The sequence below is a fragment of the Nyctibius grandis genome, chromosome 5, assembly GCF_013368605.1.
Source record: "Nyctibius grandis isolate bNycGra1 chromosome 5, bNycGra1.pri, whole genome shotgun sequence".
In the NCBI taxonomy this organism is placed as follows: domain Eukaryota; kingdom Metazoa; phylum Chordata; class Aves; order Nyctibiiformes; family Nyctibiidae; genus Nyctibius; species Nyctibius grandis.
Genome location: NC_090662.1, coordinates 60,021,534 through 60,047,753, shown reverse-complemented (window position 1 = coordinate 60,047,753; position 26,220 = coordinate 60,021,534). Strand labels below are relative to the sequence as shown.

At 37.8% G+C, this 26,220-nt stretch overlaps 1 protein-coding gene across 1 annotated transcript in view; it reads left to right on the top strand.

Annotated features, from left to right (window-relative positions):
• TNRC6B (trinucleotide repeat containing adaptor 6B) overlaps positions 1 to 26,220 on the top strand; it is a 134,264-nt gene that overhangs the window by 70,229 nt on the left and 37,815 nt on the right. Inside the window, 3 exon segments of the mRNA XM_068401270.1 lie at positions 17,124 to 17,211; positions 21,048 to 21,069; positions 22,690 to 23,034. Coding sequence (XP_068257371.1) covers positions 17,124 to 17,211; positions 21,048 to 21,069; positions 22,690 to 23,034 — 455 coding nt within the window.

The following is a 26,220-nucleotide window of genomic DNA, read 5'->3' as shown; positions in this document are numbered from 1 at the left end:
GCACTCAATACAAATAGGAAAAGCTCTCAGATGAGTTGACTGCTGAGATTGGGCAGACACCAATTCCACAGAAATAACAGCATAGTTAAAAGAAATTCTTTCCCTGGTGGGGGACTATCCTTAGTTTAAACAAATGCCTGAGGATACAGTGAACACTTTTCACTTAAACTTTTTTATGTCTTTGCTTAAAAAATGAGGAAATGATTGTTTACTTAGCAATTAGTAGGAGTTTCATGTCTAGACTAGGTGGTTTCATCTATGCTTCATTTCCAGAAGGCATAAAATAAAGTTAACTTTTTTCAAATGCAGCTAGGGAATGGTGCACAATATCAGGACTATAAAAATGGATAAATAAAAAATAGCTTATCAGATTATTAAATGTGAGAGGTGGCAATCAGCTCTGCCTATTAATGGACTATTTCCTAGAGCTTCTTTTGTTTCTACCTCGTAACTATTGTGGGTAGTTAATTTTAAACAGGCTGTTAAACAGGTATGATTTATGGCCTGCAGAATGGTGTTCTCCACACTTTCCCATTGCTTTTGGAATGAAGAGACATTTCTACATTTTTAAGTTACCACTATGTGGGTGTCTCAGGTCATCTGCACAGATTACAGATAAGATGCACTACTGTGTTTAGAGAAGACTTGTGTTTTCCTATTTAGATCAGGAAGTCATGTGATTTAGGGTGACAGTACTTTATTTTAATGCAGTGGCTGCTACTTGTCATGGGTTTATTCCATGGATACCAGTAACTTTCTGCTTTAGTTCTTATTTTTAGCAAAAACATATGAATTAAACAGTAGTACTTCTAGTGTTAACCATGGTGTTAACCTAATTTATCCTCAGAGCGGTCTCCTTTTTTAAAAAATGTGTTTATCATTAGGCAGTTGCAGTTTTGTGTGACCTTACAAAGCTCTTGACAGAACTTCTAGTATCCTTCCTAATAGTGCTTTCTATGGAGAACTGACAGCTCTCTCTACTTTTCCAAACATAGCTTGCCAAAAACCAAGTTGAAGATACTAAAAACCAAACACCACCCCCCCACTCCCAAAAGAAAGCCCAACAAAAACCCCACCCCACAAACAAAAAGAAGTATTGAGGTGTTTACTTAGAAATTCTTGGTTCTCTATAATATTAGTTAATGGAAGCAAGGAACTAAAAACAGGAGGAGAAATTAGAAATTAAAGGGTTTGACAGTGAGGCACTTTACAATTCTGTGCAAGCAGTACGCGCCAATACATTGAGCTTATAGACATGAAAAAAGGAGGTGAGGTTTTTTCTTTGCAATATGTGGAAACTGACTTTTATTAGCTTTCTCAAATATATTGTACATGTTTTCCTAGGAGATTTCAAAACCAAGGTATTTTCCTTTATACGTATTCAGTCATGTCATAAAATGTAGACTTATGATATAATATGCTTAGAAATTTAATGTTGGCCTTTAGAATTACGTTTAAGAATTTGTTCTTCATGAGGAAAGAAGGGTGCACAGCTAATGTAAAATCAAGCGTGCTGCAATTAATAGTTCTTCAAAAACACAGCAGCAGTTTTACGTCTTTGAAATTTAGGAAAGTGTATAGCAGTGCAGCTTTTACTTACTATTACGTGTTGGTTGTCCGTGTCTCCCCCCGCACTGTTTCTGACAGTGTCTCGGGCAAATAGCAAACTACCAGATTCCAGAGAATGTTGGTTTGATACTGTTAATTCAGGACAGTGATCAGCGTTCCGTATGAATGAAGAATTCACAGTTGCAGATGGGCAAAAATAATCTTAGGTAACAAAGAGTGCAGGTGGTGTGTGCTTGTAGACGCTGCGTGCCTTGGTGAGGATATTTGTTCTTTCTGCCGTTTTGAGATCTTAAGTAATCATTTTCTTGGAATGCCAGTTCAAAATGATCACATCTTCTTTATGTCCTCAAAACTCAAGTGGTTATATGAGGAGACGAGTTTGGAGAGGCTTTGAATTTTTTGGCTGCTTAAGTAACTTCATGAGGAAGGATTATTAGTTTTTTGTCGTTCAAAACAAGTCATGTCTTGCACTTGTACTGTGGTGGTGGTTTTGTTTTTCCTGTTTCCTACACAGTTTCTTTACAATTCTCTAGGTTTCATTCTGTGTGCCAATCAATAGTTTCAGCTTACATCCTAATTAGTCACACAAATCATGACATGATGTATTGAGTTATGATGTTTTGAATAATAATTTATTGATCTCACTTTTGAATGGAAAATGACTAATGAAGAGGACAGCCAACTGGTTGCACTAAGAAGGGCGAGCAGTATGCATCTGGCAAACAAATGCTTCCGTACCAGGCTCTGTGAAGAATCTGGGTGCTTAACACATTTGAAGGTTCCCTAAGAGTCAAACACGGTGGTTTTTCGGTGCCCCTGAGGTGTTGCTGCTTTAAAAGTAAATATCAAGTCTAGTAGATCTCTTTATTTTGATCAAACTGCACTAGAATACAGTTCGGTTTTTCTTTATTGGTTGAGAGTGTATCAAATTCCACAGTAAAACCCACACCTTTCATTTATTCACTTATATTTTATGACTAAGTCTCATGTTTTGGCCTTCAGAATGTCTGTAGCAGTGCATCAAGGAGAGAACTTAATGCACTTGTGGTTGACATAGTTTCTTGAGCAGGATCTGCAGTCTGTCATCCTCATTGAGGCTTTAATGAGACCTGATCCCTGCCTGTCTGCCTTAACAGCAGGTGCAAGCCACAGAACAAGAGGCTATGGTCTGTTAACAAAATTGTTCACTTTCGGTGTCATGTGTATGTTGCTTCATTGTGTGAATGGAATGTTTAAATCTTCATACAAAAGTAGAGAGGGAGGAAGTTTATGTTAGTTTGTATATTGTAAAGAGTATATCTTAAAATGCATGCCAAAGTTGATGTGTGACAGGACAGTCTGTTTTAATCATATACTTAAAGTGGTAGATGTATTTAAGCTTTTTTTTTGTTGTTGTGAAACACCTGGCTTAACATTTAGCACTGCTGTTTCACTGGATTTTAGTTTTTTCATAATCTATAATTACCCTGTAAGCAACAAATATTGAATAGTAGCTTTATAAAATAGGATGCTTTAGTGATACAGAAGTTACTGTATCTCTGTAGTACTGGCATGGCAAGTCCTGACTTTATTGTTGTCTACAGTGGAATCTTGATGACCTTAAGTACAACCATGAGCTGTAACAGTGTAGTTTTAATTCCTTTTTGTGTATACCTATGGTCCTTCACAGCTTATGGAGTCTCTCTTAAAAGTGTGAGAATATGCTGCAACACAATTACATGTTTTGCATGGGACATCCATTATACATAATACTAGATAAAAGCTAGGGATCAGCAGCTTTGTGTATATAATGAAACTATTGAGAACTGACTAAGCGCACTGAAAAATGTTTTTGACTGATCATTAGAAACAAAGCATGAACTTGGAAATACTGTATTGTGACAAATGGATCGTGTATCTGTGCTTTTCCAGACTTGGAGAATTACTTGCCTAATGGTTGTGTCTGTAGTAGATCTGTTTGTCTGGAAACCCTAGGGTTTGTATGGAAAGCCATATATCAAATATAATACTGGATTGTTCTCTGGTTTTGTGCTGTAAGAGAACTGGAGATAAAATTATAACAGTGATACACACCTTCATCACCCAGAGAGTAAGTTTCTGCTGCCAGATTATGTCCTTTTTTTAAGGGGGGGGGGGCGGGGAAGAAAACAAACCTAGATCCAGGCATTCATTCCGTAGTCAGAAGAAAAAACATACTTTGTAATTTAAAACACAAACCAAAAACCTGTTTTTCATTCTGCCAGCTCTTTGTCAGCCTTCACTGAATCTTGTTATTTTGGTGGGAAGTAAAACTTGTGTTTGAGTTGTTTTTAAAAAAAAAAAACAGAACAAAACAAACAAAAAAGACAAATAACCTAACGAAAACCCAAAAAGCTGCTGGGCTGAAATATGAATTAGACAATTTTTCATTTAATTTCTTTATTGACACGGTAACAATAAAGTCCCCTTTTCTAACATGGAGTTCAATGTGAAGTGAATCTGCAAGTGTTTTTAGTGCAACTTGATCTGTTTTGTCTTATGTAGAAAACAGTAGTCTTTCTCCAAAGCAAAAGTATTTTTTGCAATCTCGCTGCACATTCTCAAGCTGAATTTAAAAGGGAATTTTTGCAGTAGTTCAGAGCTTGTCACCTTTGGGGTCTTTTCAGTAGGTTAAAAAAAATAATCTCACTCTTGTCATTAAAATCTGCAAATGTGGCAGCGCATAGGAGCAAATCAACTTTGGTATGTTTTAGCATGGTTGGCTTTCACACTAGAACTATGTTACAGTTCGGGGTCTTGTGATATGGTCATTGGAAAGAGTAAATAATTGTAAAGGAGTAGTGTTTGTAACAGGTCATATTAAGTTGTAAGATCACTGAAGTACTTGATTAAGTGATGACTACAATATAGTTTGCTGAAAACATTCATTTTGAACTCATTCATTTTGGACTCATAAAGGTTCTGAGGGTGGACGTTTGAGTTCTTAAATTGGTATTTCGTTTCCTTAGTTACTGGAGTACATGATTGATTGTTAAGTAGTAGCTTACTTTCATTTGTGGAGTCTGAATTTGTATTTGAATTGTGTCTCAGCTTGATATTACTTGTTAATTTTGTAAAAGCACCAAAGAATATCACACTCATACCTGTCTTCTCTAAGGAAAGTTACTAGACAAGAAAAACAGAATTTTACTAAAAATCTCATGAGGACTGTTTTCTGTGTTTGGAGGAAGCCAAACTTAGCGTCTTCATGAGAATGCCACCTGAAATTTAGTGTAATCTTTGCAGGATTGAGCATGACTGAGGCTTTATAGTAATGTACTGGTGATCAAGGGCTGTACAGTTCACACCACATTTGGAGTATTAATTATGTCCTTGTTTGTAATGGAGTGCTTCTTAATGGCAAGAGGCACTTATTCTCCATGCTGCTGACTTGCCCTATGACTTTGAACATAGGTTATTTATTCTGTGCTTGGGTTTACTCATGTGCGGAATTAAGTTTTACATACTTCTTAGTATTGTTGCAATGCTTAATTAATATTTATAAAGGCCTTTAACATCCTGTGATGAAAGGAGCTGTGCAAGTGTTCAGTAGTGGTATTACTTTATTAGTGAAAATACAGGAGGAGTCAGGAGGATACCAGTTTTTAATTCAGAGTGAGCAATGGAGTCATTCTGTAACCTTGAGCAGGTCATGCATCTCTTGTTTTGTAACACATCCTGGGAAAGCTCTGTGTTGTGCAGCATGTGTTATTAAGTATCATCCTTCCCTCACCCAAATAAATTCTAAATGGAGGGGAAAAAAAAGTTTACAACTTCACTGAGCTGCTAACATAGCTGGTATTTCTTAAGGAAATACATCTTTAAAAGTAGCAGAGGGGGTGAGAAAGTAGTAGATGTAACAGTTGCATTTTAGAGTCATCGTGAGAGCTTGCACATGTGTTATCTACTCATAGACCAGACTGAATTTTGCCTGTTACGTATCTCTTTCTCATTCAAGTTCAGTATACACTGTGCTTAACTGCAACTTCACTGTGAAGTGAGTGTATATAATCTTTATTGTATTCTAAGAACTCACCCACTAATCCACGGTATTTAGCTGGTAAACAAGTTCTTACTTCAGACTGAGTACTGTCTGTATTTGACCTTTGTGATTGCCAAGATTGATAATCAGCTCTTACAGCACCTAGTATTTGGTTATTACATAACAATATACATAGCAGTCTGTTGTGTGGTTTTTCCCTCATCTAACAGAGGAGGGTTATGATTATACACTGTCATAAAAATTACAAGACACCGGTGGACTTTTTGAAAAGTATACATCTGTCTAAGACTTAGCCAGCTAACCACTTGTCTAATGATATAAGGTGCAATAGCATTAAATGAAGTTATTTGCCATGCTTCATGCATGGAAATAACAGGGTTTCAGTTTTAATTTTTTGTTTCATACAAGGTGCTATGTCTGCGTTTTACTCGTTGCACAAAACACAAATATGGTTTAGAACAAGGGGCTTCAAAACTGTTATTTAAAGTACTTTAGGAAGGAACCAACTTGCCCAGTGAAGTGTGAGGCATAGCTGAATGCAAGTGCTGGTTTGTGCGTGTGCATTATGGTAGATTCAAATGGAAAGCACCTGGCTTGTTGTCCTGCTTTAATGCAGTATGGCTGTACAGCTTGTTCCTGGGGGCTTTTTTGCTTGTCTTTAGTCCTGCTTCGGCACTCAGCTCAGCTGGCATAAGGATGAAGAGCAATAGTGTTTGTCTCTACTGAGGACAAACAATGGTTTGTAGTCTTCAGGAAGAGTAATTATGAAAAAAAGAATTCTTCATGTAACCCTAGTTATAAGCCTTAATTTATGGAGCGTGCTTAGTAGTAATGGAATATCAAGAATTTACCTGCTGAGTATTTACTCCAGCTGAGTATACTGAACATACACAGATAGATCTGTTTGAAGAGACAGTAATTTGGCAAGATTTATATAGTGTTTCCCAGACCTGCAATATGTTATTTACTTTTCCTTCTGTCTTAAATTTAGACTTCCTGATATGGATCATGACAGTCCTGAAACTTTGTAACTGAATATTTGCAGGAAGTAGCTGAATGAATTTTCTTACCTGTTAAAAATAAATATTGCCTCAGGCAATAACTGGAGTAGAAAATACAAGCCTTAAATACCTTTGCCAAGAAGATGTGAGCTATCTGTAAGAGTTGTTTTTTTAATGTGTTAGAAGTTCAAGCAACCTTAACTTGCTGGTTCTTCCAGCTTGGCCTACAACAGATGAATAACAACTTTGTGTGGAAAACCTTGTTCTTAACTTCCCACTGATAAAATTAAATACATTCTTGCTTTAGTGTTTTGATTTAGTATAATTAAAATAATGACTTACAGTTTGATAAGTGTTATTTTCATTACTACAGTGCCCTGAAGCACTGTATGTGGAAAATTTTACAATATTATACAGATCTGGAGGTATGTAATGTGCTCGTCAGGCTATTAACTTGCATAAAATGTTTTGGTTTTTATAGCAAGTGAATTTAGAGTGTTTCTTTGGAAACTGAATAAAAGTAAACAATCAGATTGCTTATAAAATAAATTATACCATTCTGATGCTGTGAGGGTATCCTTATAATACCCCCAGGCAGGTGGAATTCCAAGCACCTCATCATTCCACAGAAGCTGCTTTTAAGCAGCATGCTTCTGTGTGGGCTTGGGTTTTGTTTCAGTAATTTAACTGTCACTAAATAGAAACTGCTTCACTCATACGTATATATCAATTTTTTCTTGATCCCTCCTGAAGTGCCATACTATGAAAGTTAAGAAAACCTCCAACAATTTAAAGCGTGTTAAACTACAGCAATAACACTGTATTGTGGTATTATCTAATGTTTACTTTATTTCCACCTTCCCCTAAAATTCTGTCCTGTATCTCCAGATAGTTTGAATCTTTACCAGGCTGTCCTTTGGGTCTCATTTTTTTTATGACTGAGAAACATAAATGTAAAAATGTCAGTCATTATCCAAGAAACGTTAAAGTTTGTTTCAAATGTAACTACTTATTTTGTCAAAGATTCTGTATGATCCAGTCTCTTACTGTCTACATAGCCTGTCCTGGTGCCACAAGTGATGCTCTGGCAGAAAATGTTTCATTTAATTAAACTATATTACACTTTTCCAGTATTCTTGCTGAAATGTCACGTTCTGACATTAAAACAAATGTCATAATTGTTGTGTGTGCTGTGGCATAGTTACCATAGCAAATAGATTAGTTTCTTGGGACTTTTTTTTAGTGTTAAATGCCAAGAACACAATTAATTTTTAAGACAGAAGTTTGTAATCTAAGAAGGTACAGAGCTGCTTTTGTTAAAATTAAGTTTACACCGTAGTCAGGAGTTAGCATTTGCTTTTTAACTGCAGTCAGAAGATTAACAGTAAACAGGTCTTTTTATACCACTTCTCAGACATACATACAAGAACACGTTATTAACATGGCAGTAACGCTCATCAGCTTCACTTGCATCACAATTTGTAACCAATTCAAAGCCCCAGTGAGGCATTGGTAAAGCCTCCAGTAGAGCTTTGAGCTTGGCTTGTGGAGTCGATCTGGGCTGCAGAATGCAGCGATGTGCTGATACAGATACCTGAAGTGGAGGGTAGCTCACTTAGAAGTGCAGCAGAAACCCCTACAGAAGATATCTGTAATTAGTTCCCTGCTCACTGGACCACAAAGTACAGAAATATTTGTTCATTCTACTCTAAGGTAATACGTTTTTTTGAAAAAGGATTCCTGAGCTGGATTGCCAGAGTCAGTGATAGAGTTCGTTACGGTCAGCGATGCAAAGCCCACTGGCAGCTGAGTAGTATGGTGCCCCATGGAAGCCAGCGCTGAGGCTGATAATGTTCAGCATCTGTATTAATGACCTGGTCAGTCAGGTGTTACGTACCCTCAGCACATTTGCAGATTATCCTAAACTGGACTGAGTGGTTGACATCTCTGGAGGGTAAGCTTGCTGTTCAGGGGCAACTCAGTAGGCTGGAGAAAATGGTCTGACAGAAACCTGTTGAAAATCAACAGATGTAAATGGAAAATACTACACCTGGGGCAAAATAACTGTGCTATAGCATAGATTAGGCATCCACTGACCAGAAAGTTGCTCTGCAGAAAAAAACCCTGAAGGTACTGACAAAGAAAAAGTAGAATGTAAGTCAGCAGGATGTCCTTGCTGTTAAGAAACCAGCCACGTGCTGGGCTGTATTAGCAAGGCTATAGCCCAGTGGGTCAAGAGAAGTGACTCTTCTCTATTCAACACTTAGAAGTCCACCTTTGACATGCTGTGTCCAGTTTTGGCTCTCATACAGGAAAGACACTGACGTATTAAATGGCCACTAAGATGATTAGTGTTCTGGAGTACATCTTGCACAAGGAGAGGCTGAGAGAACTGGATTTGTTCAGCCTTAGAAACAGAAGGCTAAGGGGGTAAAGTTACTGCTGTCTTCAGCTGCCTAATGAGAGGGTATAGAGAGCCAGACTATTCCTGGATGGAGATGGTGTACAGTGATAAAACAAGAGACAGCGAACACAAGTTGCAGAAAGGAAATTCTGATTAGATATTGGGAGAGGCAAATGCAATGGGTGTAGTAAAAAAAATGGAATAAGCTCTCCACAGTTGTGGTAGTGTCTGTATCCTTGGAGATACTCAGAATGTAACTAGGTCCTGAGCAGCCTGCTTGATGATGGCTCTGCTTTGATTGTGGGGTTAGGCCAGACTCCAGATGACTTCCAGAGGTCCATTCAGTCAGAATTATTTGTGATTTTGGTGGTGAGACAAGAGTGTCATGTATCTAGTGCAGAAAGTGTCACTTAGTTCCAAAAGATTAATTGATTTTAAAAATAAAAAATAATTTAAAAAACAAACTGTAAAGGACTGTTTAGGGAAAAGGTTCTGTGTAACTTTTCTTCTGTTAGTTTTCGAATGAAATTATTTTTTCTCCAATGCAAACCATTTGAGAGTATAAAACTGGTGGAGTGTACATCTCTTAAGCTTTTAATACAAAGCAATACTGGCAAATACTTGTGCATACTGCACTTGCATACTAATAAGCAACCCTTTAACTGACACCTGGCACTTTGCCCAGATGGCCTGCATTCCTTTTGGACCCCGTGTTGTGTGGCAAAGTGGGACTCTTGAAGTATTTCTGTATGCACGGTGAGGTACGTAAAATGTTCTTTAGGATGGTGTAGTGAAAAGAAGTGTCTTACATGCAAAGTAAAGTTCAGCAGCAGCTCCCTCAGAGTGGTCGGCTGTCCAGAGCCTTGATATCCCCCCCCACACACTCATAATTGCAGAAGTGAAAGGACTTCACTTAATGGAAGATACAGAGAAATATTTTTGCCAGGTTGTCTTTCGTCTTATCTGCTGAAATAATGGCTTTGGCGAGAATTAGGGTTTGAAAGAGTACATATACCCAAGATAGATAATTTGTAATGGAACAGAGCTCTCAACTGTACTTCTTGAGGATTGCCAGCTCTTCCCTTGTCAAAAAAGTGACTTGTTTCTCTCTAAGCCTATAGCAGAGACAGGTTCTTTTTTGAGATTTTTGTTGTGGTAGCCATTATCCATTTACTGTTCCATATGGTTTGTTATGCATTCATTTCTCTACATATTTTTTGTGGCTTTCAGAACCACAAAGACACTTGTCTTGGTAAACAGTTGTAGATAATGGAGCTTTCTACATGTGTGCATAGTTCTCAGACGAAAATAAGGTTGTTTGATAATCACGTAAAACCTTGAAGTCCTGAATAGAACTGTGTCTTGCTGAGCGAATGTTCTGACATGATAAATTGCTGGGCATCTTAATTACAGGCAGATTCCTAATGGAATGTTTTGCCATTCTTGGGCTATTTTTACATTCACCAATTCTCTAAACACACTTTATCTGTGCCTTTGGTATGCATGAGTGCGCATGCTATGAAATAATAATTACTGATCTGTAAGAGCTCTGAAGCATTTGAAGACTGAAGTAGGGGAGAAAACTTGCTCAGTTCTTATGTTCTAGAGCTTTGGCTATAGCCCTCAATTTCCTTAAAACTTTCCTTTTTATCAGCTGTGGCTAACATTTGAAAACTTTAGATCGTGCCTGGAAGTCATTCTTTTAATGTATATAAGTGATACAGCTGGAAAGAGTAATTTTATAAAAGGAACAAAAGCAAGAAATATGGAATTTTAAAAACATTTCAGTTCTTTTTTTACACAATCCAGGGTTTTCTTAGTAACAGGAGACTCTTAAAACTGAAATTGACACCACCCCCCCAGCCAGCTGCTGAAGTGTTGAGAACAAACCTCCTTAATTATGAGCATTTGTTGTATTGTAGAGCTTGTATTGTCCAGTTCTTTAAAGTAAACAGCCCTTTATGGTCAGAGTAGTTTTCTTTGTTATGTAAATCATTATATATGTATATATAGAATACCCCATGAAGAATTAATCTTACTCTGTGCACAAGTCTAATAGCAATCTATAAGGAGTCTTTCTTTAGAAAAGCATACTTTTAGCAAAGTCAGTATGCTGATGTTTAAAATTGGGTTTTTTTGACAGCGGCTTCGAATTACTGATGTTTTGCTGCGATAAAGGCATATCAGTTGTTCCAGATACGCTATTTAAAGTAAGCAAACTTCTTGCGAGAGACGCTGTTTTGGTTTTCAGCCAAATAGAAGAAAAAAGCAGCTTACTCTAGCTCCTTGACTAGCAATAATCTTTTGCATTTGAAAACACTGCTTTACGGAGCAGTTCTAAAGTCTTTTCATTTAATACACAGTGAAGTGTGTGTTGTGTGTGTATGAAATCCACAGCTTGCCCTGGGGGCAGGGGGGGTGCGGTGTGACGCAGTTTTGTTATCATCTTACATGTGTTACGCTATGTACATATGTGTTACTAGTACGGAAGTTTCAATTTCATACTCTACTGAAGGCCTGAGTTCTGATATCCCGATTTCGCTTTCATTCAAAAAGTGTGGGACAATTGTCCTTTTACGAACTGGTCGATTTTAAACTGCATAGTTTATCCCTTACTTCAATATTGCCGTTGTTCAGTGATGCTGTGAACTTAAGTCTTGTCGTAGCAGAGTCCCACGACGCAGTCCACGAGAGGGCACGGAGTAAATGCACGCAGACCAATATGGTCGTTAAGCAAATCTCCTTTATTCGCGTGTCTGCGGGTACATTTATACTATTTCACTACCGTGCACGCTCCGTGTGCGTGTCGTCTTAATCCTAATTGGTTAACATACCTTACATGTACTAATATGATTGGTGAGCATGCTTTGTCTACGCGCCTCTATATTAGTTCTGATTGGTTTATGCTAACAGGCCATACTATGCTGTCATGACATTCTTCTTGTTTCAGTCTTGTTTCGACTTCTACATATCTCGCTTGTCTCAGTAGCCAAGGTCCTTGCTCGTCGTTATGATTGGTCAGTTCATCACCACCTACTACCACCCCCTTGGACATGGCTCGTTCAGTACGTGACCATTGTCTTGTAGAAACCCCACAAAGTCTTATTTCAAGCAAACCAAGTAATTTTCTTTTTTCTCCTCCTTGAAATTTTTGTGCTCTGGATCTTCAGGGATGCTATTCTGAAGGATCAGATTTTTTCCTTATAAACATCGGAATTTACTTGCCCTAAAATAGTTTCATATTCCATTTTTGTCAGTTCAGTGTAAAGACTGACTTTCTAAATGGCTATCTCCTGTTTAACCAGCTTTTGTATGGCTTATGTCTGTCTAGTTTACTCATGCAAGTGTTGCTTAACAAGAAAGGTGGCTGTGACGTTCATTTTGACATTTTTTGTGAAATGAATTAATCCCACTTTGAATCTTTTGATCAGCAAGATCATAACTCTTTACATCGCTTAGTCTAGTGGAAGTAATTTTACCTTTAGGAATTTAGGGTCTGTCAACCCTGGGATTTATCCCATTCCGTGTTATGTCTTGCTTCTGTTTGATGTTCTGTTTACGTGTGCTGGAGCACACTTGCCATGCTCTTCTCATGCTGTTGAAATAATGGAGGATGTCTGTTAAGTGGGATATGTTGAATGAAAGTAGAAGTAAAACTGTAAAGACTTTTATACTCCAGTAGCAGTGCATTAAATTCTGCTTTGTTTTCAGTCTCTGACATCCAGCTTCGAGATATGATTTAAAAGCTTTCATTCACCATAAGCATTTGAAGCAGTAGACTGCAGCAAGAAGAGCTTGCACCTCAAGGTGCAAGAACTCATTTGGGAGTTTGTAATATGCTTTTTCTTCATTGCTCATGACCCTTAGTTATAATCAGCTTATACTTTTTAAGGTGTTTATGTAAAAATACTTTTATGCTAGAGGAATGTACCAATAAAGCCCCTGTTACAGTCAGGAGAATTGCACAGGTGCAGGTGACAATGCTCAGGACCCATATGCAGAGAACTTGTAGAAGTTCACTGTCACTCCTGTGTTATGTTAGAGTATAGCTAAACCAAGTTAACTGTACGGAAAGAAAGTAAAGCGTGGGGTCAAGAGGAGGGAAGATGACTCATAGTACTAGTGTGTTGTCCGCATCTTTGTATGAGGAACTTCCAAACACTGTTGACACTGTTGTCCTTATAGCCCTGTGGAAGGAACTGGGAGTGGCATACACAAAAGCACCACTCCTGAGTTTCTAGGAATTTTCATTTCTTACATTTTACTTTTTTTTGTGTGCAATATTAGTTTGAGGGTGACTTTATAGGGTTAGGGGGTTTTTGTGTAGACTAACGCTCTGTGTGGCACTTTATCGCTACCTATCAAAGTGTGTTGCCAGCAGATAGTACGTAATATATAGTACGTCATGTCGTTTCACAGTTTAGTTCATGATAGCAAGAACTTTGAAGACAATTTCTGTCCTCTACCCGTGCCTCAAGTCTATATGTTGCGAGAACTAAGTCGTCTTAAAATAGAGTTTTCTTGAAAAATGAATATTAGTATTTTGCAGGAAATTAACATTTTTCAAACTGGTAAATTGTTTTTGGGGAGGGCACACTTCTTGAATAACTATTTTTTTTTTTTTTTTCCTGAAATGCCTGTCTGTTTTAATAACTTGGATTTCAGAAGCGTTTTCTTTTACTTCTCTGGTTAACTAGCTGAGAAACCTTTTCTCTGAAATGATTGCTTTTGTCTTAGCCAGAAGAGGTTGTTACAGACAAGGTATTGAGCGTACTGCGTCATAGCTACTGGGTTTGTTTGGTTTGGGTTTGGTTTTTTATGAATAAAATAAAATTGTGGGTTACAACCTATAGTTTCTCTTCATTTGTAAGCTGTTAATGTGCCTTACTTTAAACATTCGGAGTTAAAGTCTGTAATACGCTTTTAAGATACTTTTCAGTAATGTTGATTCTAAGATTTTGTAGGAAATACTAAAGTGCAATTAGGTGATATTTTTAACATCAACACATGCTTTCTTGAAGAAGGCTAGAGTAAAAAGCTGTTTAGCAAACTTCCTCTTCAGGGTTGCGGTGTGTCTGTGTTCCCATTACTATCTGCTGGTAACAAAAACCGGAACCACACCCCATTGTATTACTCTAAATTCAGTCATTTAGGAGTTGATGGATTTTCTCCCCATGTTTATCTTGTCAATGTAAGCAGCTGATTGCTGGAATGTATACGATGGACCCCCCAGTTTCCTTGACCAGGCCAGGTAGAATTATCTTTTAGCTAGTGAGGGAAGGTTAGTAGGCAGCATTGTCCTCTGAGTGAATCAATGAGGTACTTGAAAGCTTTGTTTATGTTAAATTTATCAGAACAATGAACACTGTAACTTAAGTTTGTGTTTAACAAGCTTCTTGCATACAACTGAAAAGGGAAACCATTGGTTATAAAACTTCAAATATTAGTGAAATGCATCAGTGTGAAAGTGGGAAGATGGCAAGTGTGATATTCAAAATGCCAATAAGCTATTTCCCCCCATAATTCAGTGAACTTTCAACATAGTGGTACGTTGTTAGTGTGTCTGTAGCATAAATTCTTACTCTGTCATTTGGAGAGTATAAATTCGTACTTCCTACATGTTTGTGAGGTTTCAGTTATGCTTTGTCAGGAACTTTATGGTCTCGTACATGCGGTACAGCCCAAGTGTTTAGATAGATCCCTTCCATCTCAGTAGAACTTAGGTGTGTGCTTGCATGAATTGAAGCCTAAATTACTGAGTATTGATTGTTTCTATGTTGTAGTTGTTGATGAGGTGCCCAATGGAAGGACAAGAGGTCGTCATGCAAAACAAAGGGCTTCTCTGCAGCCTTAATACAACAGATGTTTGTCTGTATATGTCTGAAAACAAGGCAGCAGCAGTAGAACCTCTCCCTACTGAACTTACCACAAAGACAGATGACCATAACTAGGTGTTTACTTTCAGGCTATGGATCTTCTATCCTTGACTCCTTTTATTATTGGTGCTATATGTCATTGTAAGCCATAGCTTCAGCTTTGATTGTGAATATGACCTTTTTCTCATCCTTTTCCATTCCCTGCTCTTCTGCTCGCAAAACTAGGGAAGGTGCTTTTAAGTAGAAGGCTGTCTGTGTGCCAGGCAGTTACTGGAAGTCATTTTGTATTTCAGTCCTACCCTTTTTCAGCAGCTCTTTTAAGACTGCTCTGAAACTTTTGCCTGCTGCAAGAAAGCTTTTTGGAAAGAGTATACTTGTAACTGGCACTACAGCCCAAAAGGCACACGTAGCTTGACACTACAAAAGTAGTAAACATAATTTGAAGTTATAGTAACTTTGAAAGACTAGGGGGCCACTGGAGAGCTTTTTCATATTGCTTACAATCTGTGGCTCAAAGAAAACGGAAAATTTTGTCTAAATGCCATGACAGACAATGTGAAGTATACTAACCTCCCCAATGCTTCACGTCTTGTGCTGTTGGTAAAACTGAAAAACCTGCGGGGCTTTTCCTTGCCAGAGTTTAGAGCTGAGAAGTGTGCTTTGACATTTTATAGAGAACAGAAAAGCACAAGAACTGACCTTAAGCAATACCAGACAGAGTGCATGAAACGCTGTTCCGAATGATGTGGAATGCTTGCCTCAAGCTTTGTTAATGCAGACTGAACTTGCCATTATATGTGAATTGCATTTGGTTAATAACCTCAGGATGTTGTTACTAAGGACTCATCTTGCCCTTATCCATTTTCTCCATCCATGAAGGAGAGCCTAACTTTAGGAAACCAGGAAAACACTTTATTACTATACATAGAACCTTTTGTCTTTAAGAGAGTTCTTTGAAGTCCTCAATCAGGAGGCTGTTAACACATAATATCTCAAAATATTTTTGTAGGAATTTTAGTTCTGTAAATGTCTCTTTGTACGCTGGCTTGGCACTATCTAGTGAAAATGCAAACAAAAATATTACCTATACCATATAAATGCAATGGAAGGAAAGTTCTGAATAATGTGGCAGCAAAGCCAACTCGAATTTAGTCTTCTTAAACTGTGGTCAAAAAAGAGCTTTGATTTATGCGTAAATATAAGAAATAGTTCAGTACTATTATGAACTCCAGTTTTGTTTATAAAGCTGTTCTGTTTTTTTATAAACTCTTGTTCTGAAAGAATCATGGGTTATACTTGTTAGTAGTTTCTCATTTGTAAAGTACATATCTCTGGTCTCTGATCCTACCCTTCATCTGTCAGATCATCTTTTTACATTAATTCTCTTTGTCTTAATCTTTTCCTATAAAAAGAAATTGCTCTGAGTGAGCTGAAAACTTGGTCTTAAATTTACTTCTAAGGAGGTGAAGAGAATTGGTTAACAAAAATGTGACTCACCATAGAAACAACTCAGCCAATAGCATATATGCAGTAAATTAACCATTTTCTGCTACTTTCATATTTGATACGAAACATAGCAACAAGATGATAGCTTGACAACAATAGCAGCTGCACATATTTTTCTTCCTTTTTTTGAAAGAATGTTCTTGTGGAAAAAATAGATTCCCTGGAAAGTAATTTATATTACAAGTTTCATCACAAAAATTATGTGTGTGGATACAATAGGCTAGAAATTAAATTTGTGATTTGTGTAATAAATGATGGTTTTGATTTGATCTGACACATCTAGTCTCTTACAAGTGACATAGCTACAGGCAATAGAATAATCTCTTCCCCTTGTGAAGATAAATGTGAAATCAGACCAAACCATCTTATATTAAATTATAACTTCCATTTTTTTACCATATGAAAAGATTCATGGGACTGTTCATTGAATAAAAGCACAATCCAATTAAAAGGGTACTTTGACCAAAATGTCTAGGTGTGTAGTTAATTTATATAGGGTACTGCCATAAGAGGCCTGATCTGAATAAAGGAGTTTTCCTTTATGCAGCAAGTGGTGTGATTGTGGCCACACTGACCTAGAAGGTGCTTTTCTTATTTCAGTTAGACTGAAACCCTCAAATACGAATGAAGTATGATGATAAGAGGAATCTAGTATCTTGACTGCCTTTCTTGGGAGGAAGAGGGATATAGTACGTGTGGATCTTCTTATAGAACTTGATTGTGCTCATACTTTTGTGTTTTGGCAGAGAGAAGGAGCAAGAAAGGGAAGAACAGTTAATGGAAGACAAGAAAAGGAAGAAAGAGGATAAGAAAAAGAAGGAATCTGCTCAGAAGGTAGGCTTTGATAATAATTGAATTCTTTTATCCAGCTGAAACATGAATAGTATTGGGGGTGGTAAGATGTTAAACTGTACTTGAGCTTAAAAACTTGATTGTTTATATTGATGCTTCATTAAAGACTATTTTTTGCATAATTTTTCTGAAACTTAAGTGTTTAGCTTAGACATTTCTTCTCCTTAGTGTGTCATGTGAAGTAAAAGAAGTTTTTTGATATAAAGTATTAAACTTAAGTTATTGAATATGGGCTGTCTTGATCTATGCAACTCCTGCTGTTTTGAGGTGTTTGGGGATGGAAATGCTGCTCAGCTTTTGCAATTCTTGCTGTAAAATTGACTAAATACTTTTGAGAGTAAGTCCTTAAGGAAGTTTATATGAAATATTTCCTACTGAAGATTCCCTTTATTTTTTGCGAAGTATCAGTTGGGTTTTACATTTTCTGTAGCTAATAGCACTTTTGCTGAAGTGTATCAGCTCAGGTCTGAGCTGTGGAGAATTGATTAGTCACTGAAAATTGTTTTTGCTCAGAAAATGGGTTTGAACACTTGATGTATTAGAATCTCTCTATTTTGCTGAAAATCTAGTAGATTGTTCTAGGAGTTAACTTGACATATGAACTTGAGTGTCTTGCAGCTTTATCCATGCTTCTTACTGGTAAAATCATTTCTGTGTAGTTCTGGGCTTCTGAGTACAAGACAGATGTAACCATTCTGAAGCGGGTCCAGCAAAGGCCCCTAAGATGATTAAAGGACTGGAGTATATGACAAATGAGGAGAGGCTGAGAGCTAGGACGGTTCAGCCTGGAGACGAGAAGGCTCAGGGGGATCTTATTAATCAATGTATATAAATACCTTGTGGGAAGGAGTAAAGAACATGGAGGCAGGCTCTTCTCAGTGGTGCCCAGTGATGAGGCACAAAGCATTGTGCATGAATTGAAATACAGGAAATTCCACTTAATCATAAAAAGACTTTTGTGTGTGTGTGTGTGACTGGGCAACCACTGGAACAGGTTTCCCAGAGAGGTTGTGGTGCCTCTATCTTTGGAGATGTTCAAAAACGAGCTGGACGTTGCCCTGTGCAGTCTGGTTTTGATGACTTCGCTTTGAGTTGGGGAGATTCCTGGAGGCAGGTGAGGAACAGGAGTGGGAACTGTGGACTAGATCTCCAGAGGCTGTACCTTCCAACCTCAATGATTATGTGAAATTGAGAGCAGAAGGCTTTACTTTCATTCAGTAGTTTCTGTTTTTCAGTTGCTTTGGTAACAACAGATCCTATGAAAGATCAGATGTTACTCTCTGTTAGATTCTGTAGGTTTCTGCTGAGAACAGCCAGCACCAATTTCAGTTAAATTTTGGCTTATCAGGGTCTTTTTAAATCTGGCTTTTTCACCAATTTGAGTCTATCAGTTTAAATTAGGTGTGGATAAACTGGTGTATTTCTATTGTCTTTATACAGCCATTGTGTTGATTCATTCCCAATAATACTGCAAAAGATCAGTAGCTACAGAGTAAGGTTTCTTCAGTGATTTTTTGCCTCAGTGTTGCTGCTGTTTGATGTTCAAATACAAAAAACATGTGTAGGAACAAAAAGGAGCAGACCCTGGTAAATAACGACCAGTGGTTTGAGGATTATATGCTGATATCCAATGATGCAAGACAAACTTGAAAAAGTTGTAGCAGTGATTTTCATAACAGTGCTCTGAGTGTTTACTGAGGAATTGGTGCTTTGAATACAAAGGAGATTTGCCAGCTTTCCTGTGTGGTCCCTCACCTACTAAGTTATTCAGTGTTATTGAATGTTATGATATTTTGCCAAAACGTTGGGAAGGTTAAACAGTAAATAAGTTAATCTCCTAGAGACCAAATTTAACAGTAATACTTGGCAGTGTCTAGGGATAGCAAAGCAGGCAACTGAATGGGCAGAACATAAATGTGTGTGCTCTTAGTAACTGTGGAGGTGTTCACCAAATAAGCAGCAGTAATGATTTGGGGATACCTTTTTCAGATAGAGTTTGTATAACATGGAACAATTGTTTCTGTCTGGATCTTCTGAAACTTAAAAAATAAAAATAATCACTTCAACAGAGATTATGCAGGCAAACTCACAGACTAAATTCCTGTGGTTGGTGTCCCAGGGGCAGTTTGGTATCTTGTGAGAAGGCTGAGTTTGACTCCACTTTCCCTGCCTGCACCTGCTGCTGCTTATAGATTGCCCACAGAAAGATGACAGCTGTAAATCAGACAGTGTCGCATTTTCTCAGTTTTGTATTCTAGATGTGGAAAAAAAAATCACAGAAACAGACCATTTTGACTAGGAGAGATGCAGTATAGGCAGAAGTAATTTTTTTTTTTTTCCTGAAGCAAACTGGTTATGTAGAATTCTTTAAAGATTCAGTAAAATGGGGTTCTTCCAAGTAGGCAAGTTACTCATTTACTGATCATGTTTACTGTTGACCATCGTAAACCTATCAGCATTACCAGATTGGCTTCATGAATAACTTTTTTTTTTTCCCCTCTTCCTTTTCCTTTAGTAGTGGAACATCAGAGTAACTTAAGTGCTTAACAGAATTTTTAACTGTGTTACAGAAGACGACATAATTTGATGTATATGGAATTTTTCTTAAGTGAAGTGAAAATTGATGTCTGGCATGTTACAGACACAGTTTTGGTCCAGGTGTATTTTTAGTGTCTTGGAGACTTCTGGATTACATAATTCTGTGAAGTTACAATGCTTGAGATTTTGTATTATAGTGAATGTTCCCCTTTACATATTGCAGTGTTCATCTTTGCAAAGTAAATGATGCCATAGCAATTCAGTGCAGTTTGTCTTTTTATTCTTTACCATACAAAGGAGTTCTGGCTTGGCTGGTTTAAACAGTAAACTGCTTTTTACTTGTGCTTTCATTATTCTATACTGTCACTGTGTGCTTTCCAGAATTATGGACTAGTTCAGCAATTTCTTTTAAGAATAGGTGTCATAGAACCTGACACATGATGATCTTTAGGGTTTTTCCATTATTGTGTAGTGGAACTCATGATCGACAGGTTCAAAACATGCTACAATACACATGATTCCAGAGAATATACCAGTGGTATGTTTGTCTCTACTGTAGCTTGAAATCTGCTATGCTGAAAGAATGTAGAAGTACAGAAAAACCACATATTGAGTATGGTGGCCAGCATGATGGCTCACTTCAGTAATCAACTTCTTATTGCATTCTAGAGATTTTGAAGTCTGGTGCTTTTTAGGTATTGGTGATATTTTTGTAATTGTGGCAATGAATCCAGGAAGGTTTAGGATTCCTTCTCCTTGAAAGAGATGTCATGGGAAAGGTGAAATGGGAAGATGGCAGAGAGACAGGCTGCTGCTCTCACCTGTGGTTACTCCTGTGGGAATTCTGTTGCTAGCCCCAACAGTCTGCTGTAAGGATACTCTCATAGAAGGAAGTTTTTGTTACACTTTAGGTGTAATACTTCACCTCCAAAATCTGAAAGAACTGTAGTGCTATAGGATGTGTTTATTTGTGCTTTGGAAGCCTACGTTTGAGATGAGGAGGGGGTTGAATACTAAAATTGTCATGAGTGTAGTAATTACTGTTTCTGCCAGGGACCTTTGCATCAGGCAAAGGTATTATAGGAGATGCAGTATTTTCGAAAACTTCATATATGTGACTAGGAATGCTCTTTAGACTTGTAGTTCATCAGCTTATTATTTTCATGCAACAAATACTGATCTTGTTGCTAATAAATTAAGGTCGTGATTTAGCGCAGCCCGTTCAATGTTTGTTTTGAGGTTCTTAAAGCTGTATTTACATTCTTGCTCTTAATTTGCAGGTCACAGATCAAAAAACCAAAGGTAAGAATCTTTGATCCTAAAGAGTATTTTTTATTGACTTGAGCCAGGACTCTGATCTTAATCAAAACTGTTGGAAAAGGAAGGGGGAATTATGAGTCAAGATGAAATACTGAAGATGTGTATTCAGAGGAAGTAAAAGCTGAGGTGATTAAAATGGAGAACCTAAAACTATCCGTGTTGTCAGCATCAGAATACTTGAAGAGGGAACGAGGATTGTCGATGAAATGGATTAGCAAATATTTAGACTTTCAGTTTTGCAAAGTTTTTAGACAGGTAACCAAAAAATGAAACGACCCGTATAAATGGAATGAAAGACAAGGAAAGTACTACTTATGATGAGGTACCAAAATAAGGCAGGACTGATGAGTGAGCATCTTGAAAGTTAAGCTTGTTTAGCTTGTCTAAAAATATATTTAATCTTGATTTGTGTGTCAGTTTTCTAAAAATTGTGTGGGGAAGTTGCCATTATTGACAGAAGGGAACTATGATAGTAACTTGATTTTACAGTTAACTATACCTTTATTGGAGTTTTGGGCAATGAAGCCTATATAGAGAAATCAGAAAACCCTTATCAGAATAAAATGTGGGGAATAATGCATTCATGTTGCCAAAGAGAGACTCACTTGTTTTGATCTCACAATTTTTAAGAGGAAAAGTTTTACTGATTATGTTCACTTTGCTGGCGAGGGGTTTCTGGACATATCTTTCTTCTGTTAATCTTCAACAAAGGCTCGAGTAGATGTATGACATTTTCCTTGCCTTTGGAGTCTGATGTCTTAGCAATTGCACCTTCTAGGTGCCTGGCTGGGAATTTCTTTTGCTCTGTTTCAAAAAAGCACATAGAGAATGTGAGTGAGGTGTCACAAGTCTAGAGTCTCTTAAGCAAATTTTGTGATAGTGTTAGTTCCTGAAGGATGTGTTTGTGGTTTTCCTTTTCTCCAGTGCATAATAGCCCTCAGAAACAGTTTGTCCTTGCTTATAGGGGCACCTGGTGACCAACTGGGAGACTTTAGGCAAGCCGAATACAAAGGTTGTATGTAGGACTGCCTTTTGGGTGAGAGTCAACTATTACTGCCTTATTTAAGAGCAGTACAGAGAACTCAGATTTGTTAACTCTGAATCCAAGAGGACGGGAGGGTTTTTTTCCCTCTTGTTTGTTTTGGCATTGGCCGTGTAGCTTAATAAGCAGGTGAAAACTTGGGATCTGATTTCAGATCTCCCATAAGGGTGATGCGTAACAATCCAAAAGCCAGTTGAAGAACAGGGAACAGAGCTGGGGGGGAAACCAGTTACATTTGACTGCTCAGATTTTAAAATTACTCATTGCCCAGGGTGGTATTCTTTGCCAGTTCTACATTTCCAAGAAATTTGGGGCTTAGAGCAAAATACTTGCTGAGGGCATAGTATCATCCTGGGGTACAGAGTTGCACATGGAAGCAAGATATTTGCCACTGCTGCTTATTCCTGCTTCTTTAATTAAATTGTTCTTTGATAAGATTGAAGTTGCACAGTGTTTCAGAGAAGAACGGAATTATAAAAGGAAAGAGTCTCAGTGAGTTCTTGTAACTAACACAGGTTTAAGTGGAAAAATTTCTCATTTTCATTCTTCCTGTTTTTCAGTGCCCGAAGTGACGAAACCAAGTTTAAGCCAACCAGTGGCTGCCAGCCCAATTGGCAACTCTCCGTCGCCACCAGTCAATGGTGGCAACAATGCCAAAAGGGTGGCAGTGCCGAACGGACAACCGCCAAGCGCCGCCCGCTACATGCCTCGGGAGGTGCCGCCGCGATTCCGTTGCCAGCAGGACCACAAAGTGTTACTGAAACGCGGGCAGCCCCCTCCGCCATCCTGTATGCTCCTGGGGGGTGGAGCAGGGCCTCCTCCCCCAACAGCACCAGGAGCAAACCCAAACAACGCACAACCAGTGACAGGAGCACTGCTGCAGAGTGACAGTGGGACTGCAACAGGCAAGTAATAATATTTAACAAACGTGTGTGTGCATGGCAGAAAAGGGATCACTAAAATTGCGTATAAGCGTATTGCTGTATAATAAAACTCCTCAGATGGCTTTTGGAGAGCTTCTACTATTTTAGCGGATAGACTTTTCTTTTTCTGTTAGCAGCAAGCAATGGATGCAATTTTTACTACTAGATGGAACAAGGAAGAGAGTTAATTTTTTTTAGAATATATTTTGGGTGGTTTGAATCAGATGCTGTAATTCTCTTAAGACCGCAGCAAGGTAGACACAGTTCACGGATAAACATCATTTTATGGTTGTCATTGAGTAGTTCTTAATAACTCTTTAGGTGTCTTTGATGACATGAATTTCCTGTCTTGTCACTTTTTTATATGATCTGGTAAAACAGATATGTAGATATCAGGTCTGCAAATGGCAGGTGTCTGTCACTTCTCATCTGGGTGAAACAGAAAGATGGTCCTTTTGCTCCTGACTTTTTTTAGTAGTAATCTTGTTTTTCTCCTTAGATAAACCTTTTTATTGAAGTGGTGACTGTCTTCTTTTTGCTTTTCTGTTCACTGTGAATTCCAGAAGATAAATTGATTTTAAGATTAATTGGTTTATGAGCATAGGGAAATTATGACTGCTCCTGAATTTGTTGAGACCCTTGGGGAATTGCAGTAACTGCAATATTTCCTTCTTAAGTTATGATAGTAGAAAAAACAAAATTCCACTCAAGACATCTGCCTTCTAAAGAAAAACGTAGGTGATCTTAGAAGTCGAGGACAACTTCAGTTCTAACAATAAGAATGTTTAAAAAAGAATAAATGCTTGAAAGTCAAAAGAAGAAAATAATGATACCACTATGTCTGAGTTTGCCTTTGAAAACCACGCCAGATGAATGGGATGAGCTTTTCTACCAGTCTTGGAGAGCATAAACTTTTTATAATTCTGTATGGTTCAGAAGAAAAAACAGAGGTGACTTGGAACTCCAGAATCAAGTAAGCTACATGGGATGGCTGTCTTTATTAAAAAGGATTCTAGGAAAATGAATAATTGCATTTGTTTTGTGGTTTCAGTACTTGAATTCCTTTGTAGAATCCCTTTTTGACAGATTATTTATGTTGTTGTCTTTGATGTTCCCTGTTTAATAAGGGGGAGGGAGTGAATTTCAAACTACCATTGTAGTTTTAGCTGATAAGTTTAAAAACAGATCTCTTAGAGATGGATGATGTTGATAAAACACCTGAAAGATGAAGGGGGGGGGGACGGGAAACCATCCCAGAGTCTTTCAACTCTGTGTAATATCCTAGTATTGTGTCAGCATTGGTATACCTTCACAGTGATTGTAGTAGACTGACAAAGGATTCTGCAAGTTTTCAAAATTTCTCATGAACAGCACTTTTTTGCTGTTGGATGTACTATATGAGGACCATTTTGAAGTATTTTTGGAGGCTCCTTAAGTTCTGTGTAATTAATTTGACACCAAATATTTCTTTTTCTAAGACTGAAATTTGATTTTATGAATTCTCATATTTTTACATTTAGTTTAATGGTGCATTAACACTAAGAAATTATATGGTTGTATTTTATTGATTGTGGCAACTTTTTGTGTCAATGGTTAGTTGCTTTATCCTGATGTAAGTCAGGAGTGTTGCCAAGAAAGGTATGGTTCCTTCAGACCTGCCTCACCCAATCCAAATTTCTGCAGTATAACACAGTTAGCTGGGCTGGGGAGCTGACTTGGATTAAAATTAACCCAGGTTGTTTTTTAAAGCTAATTTCAGTCTGGATGATTTACCAGTTCAGCTCAGTGATTATCAGTGGAAATGTATGTGCTAGCACGTGTGAATAGGTGTGCCAGAGGAGTGGGAATGAGCAGCTGGACAAGAGAAAGGCTGGGACTGTCACTTAGGGTGCTGCATCAAAGTGCTTATGGAAGTATGGTGTTGCTATCTGTCTCACACATCATTAATCTCATCTGAGGTCCTGGCTGTTTACAAATCGGATTTTAGATTGGGCCCAGTTCTGTCAGCCACTTATGCACTGATACTGTGATTAATTCATCTCACATGAAAACAAAAGCAGATTCACAAAGGGGAAAATAATATAGCTTACCTCCTGCTTTGCATTGTTATATTTGCCAGATAGCTATAGATGGTGTTAATGAGGCTTTAATACAGAAAGTCAATACATAATCCTTTTTTACATGGACATTTTTCTACCAGAATTGAAATGCTTCTGTAAGATGGCAAAACTCTAGTCCCCTGAAAGATGACACCAAATTTACTATTGTCTCGTAGCAATATGGAGTGTTGGGGTGGAGGGTGATGTATATAATTCTTCCAGTACCAGTGATACTCAGGATGTGCAAGACAATTTTGGAAGACAAAGCTTAAATTTTCTTGGTGAAAATCTTTCAATACTTACAGTACCCTCTAAGAATCACCACCATCCCTCACAGCAAAACTGCATCTTAATTTCAGGATTCCATTTCAGTACTTTCATACTTCCCTTTCATCCTTACTTTCACCCTTAAAAGTAGTCATTTGCTTGTAACTTTTTCTCATTTTAGTCAGGTCAGAAAGTGTTTATGTTCAGCATGTTTGTTGTTAAGGAAGAGCCTGTTAAAGAACCAAGAGCCCTTACCCATTATCTTAAGACAAAATTATATATTGCCAAAATTTTGTTGCCACTGTCAAATATAGCAAGGGGAGGCTGGTTTTATAAAACAGTCCATTAAATCTTGTCCTAGTAGGCTATGTTAGTAAGCATCCCAGTCTTAATACTTCTAGAATGTTTTCACAGAAATGAAATGTGAAAAGCTCTGTTAAAATCACCTCTGTGAATATCTTGCTAAGTGCATAGCTGCCTATGCATCCTTCATTTGCTGAATCATTGCTAAGTTCAAAAGACACCAGCCTTGCAGGCCTTTGAACTTGGCTTTGACTGTCTTCCTTAAGCTATTCCTGTGATCAGTCTAATCAGAAAGTTTTTTGGGGGGGGGGGGGGGGGGGGGTGTTACTCGGTGTACTAAAAAGATAGCCAGATATAAATATCGGTAAAGAGACACACTTCCTTGCTATTGTTAAGTTTGCACTTGAGATTAAGACAACAGAAGGAACAGAATGTGCATGGGAACTGTTTGGTCTTTTAGATCTTGGTGGCTAGGGTTTAATGGATGAAGACAAACTTG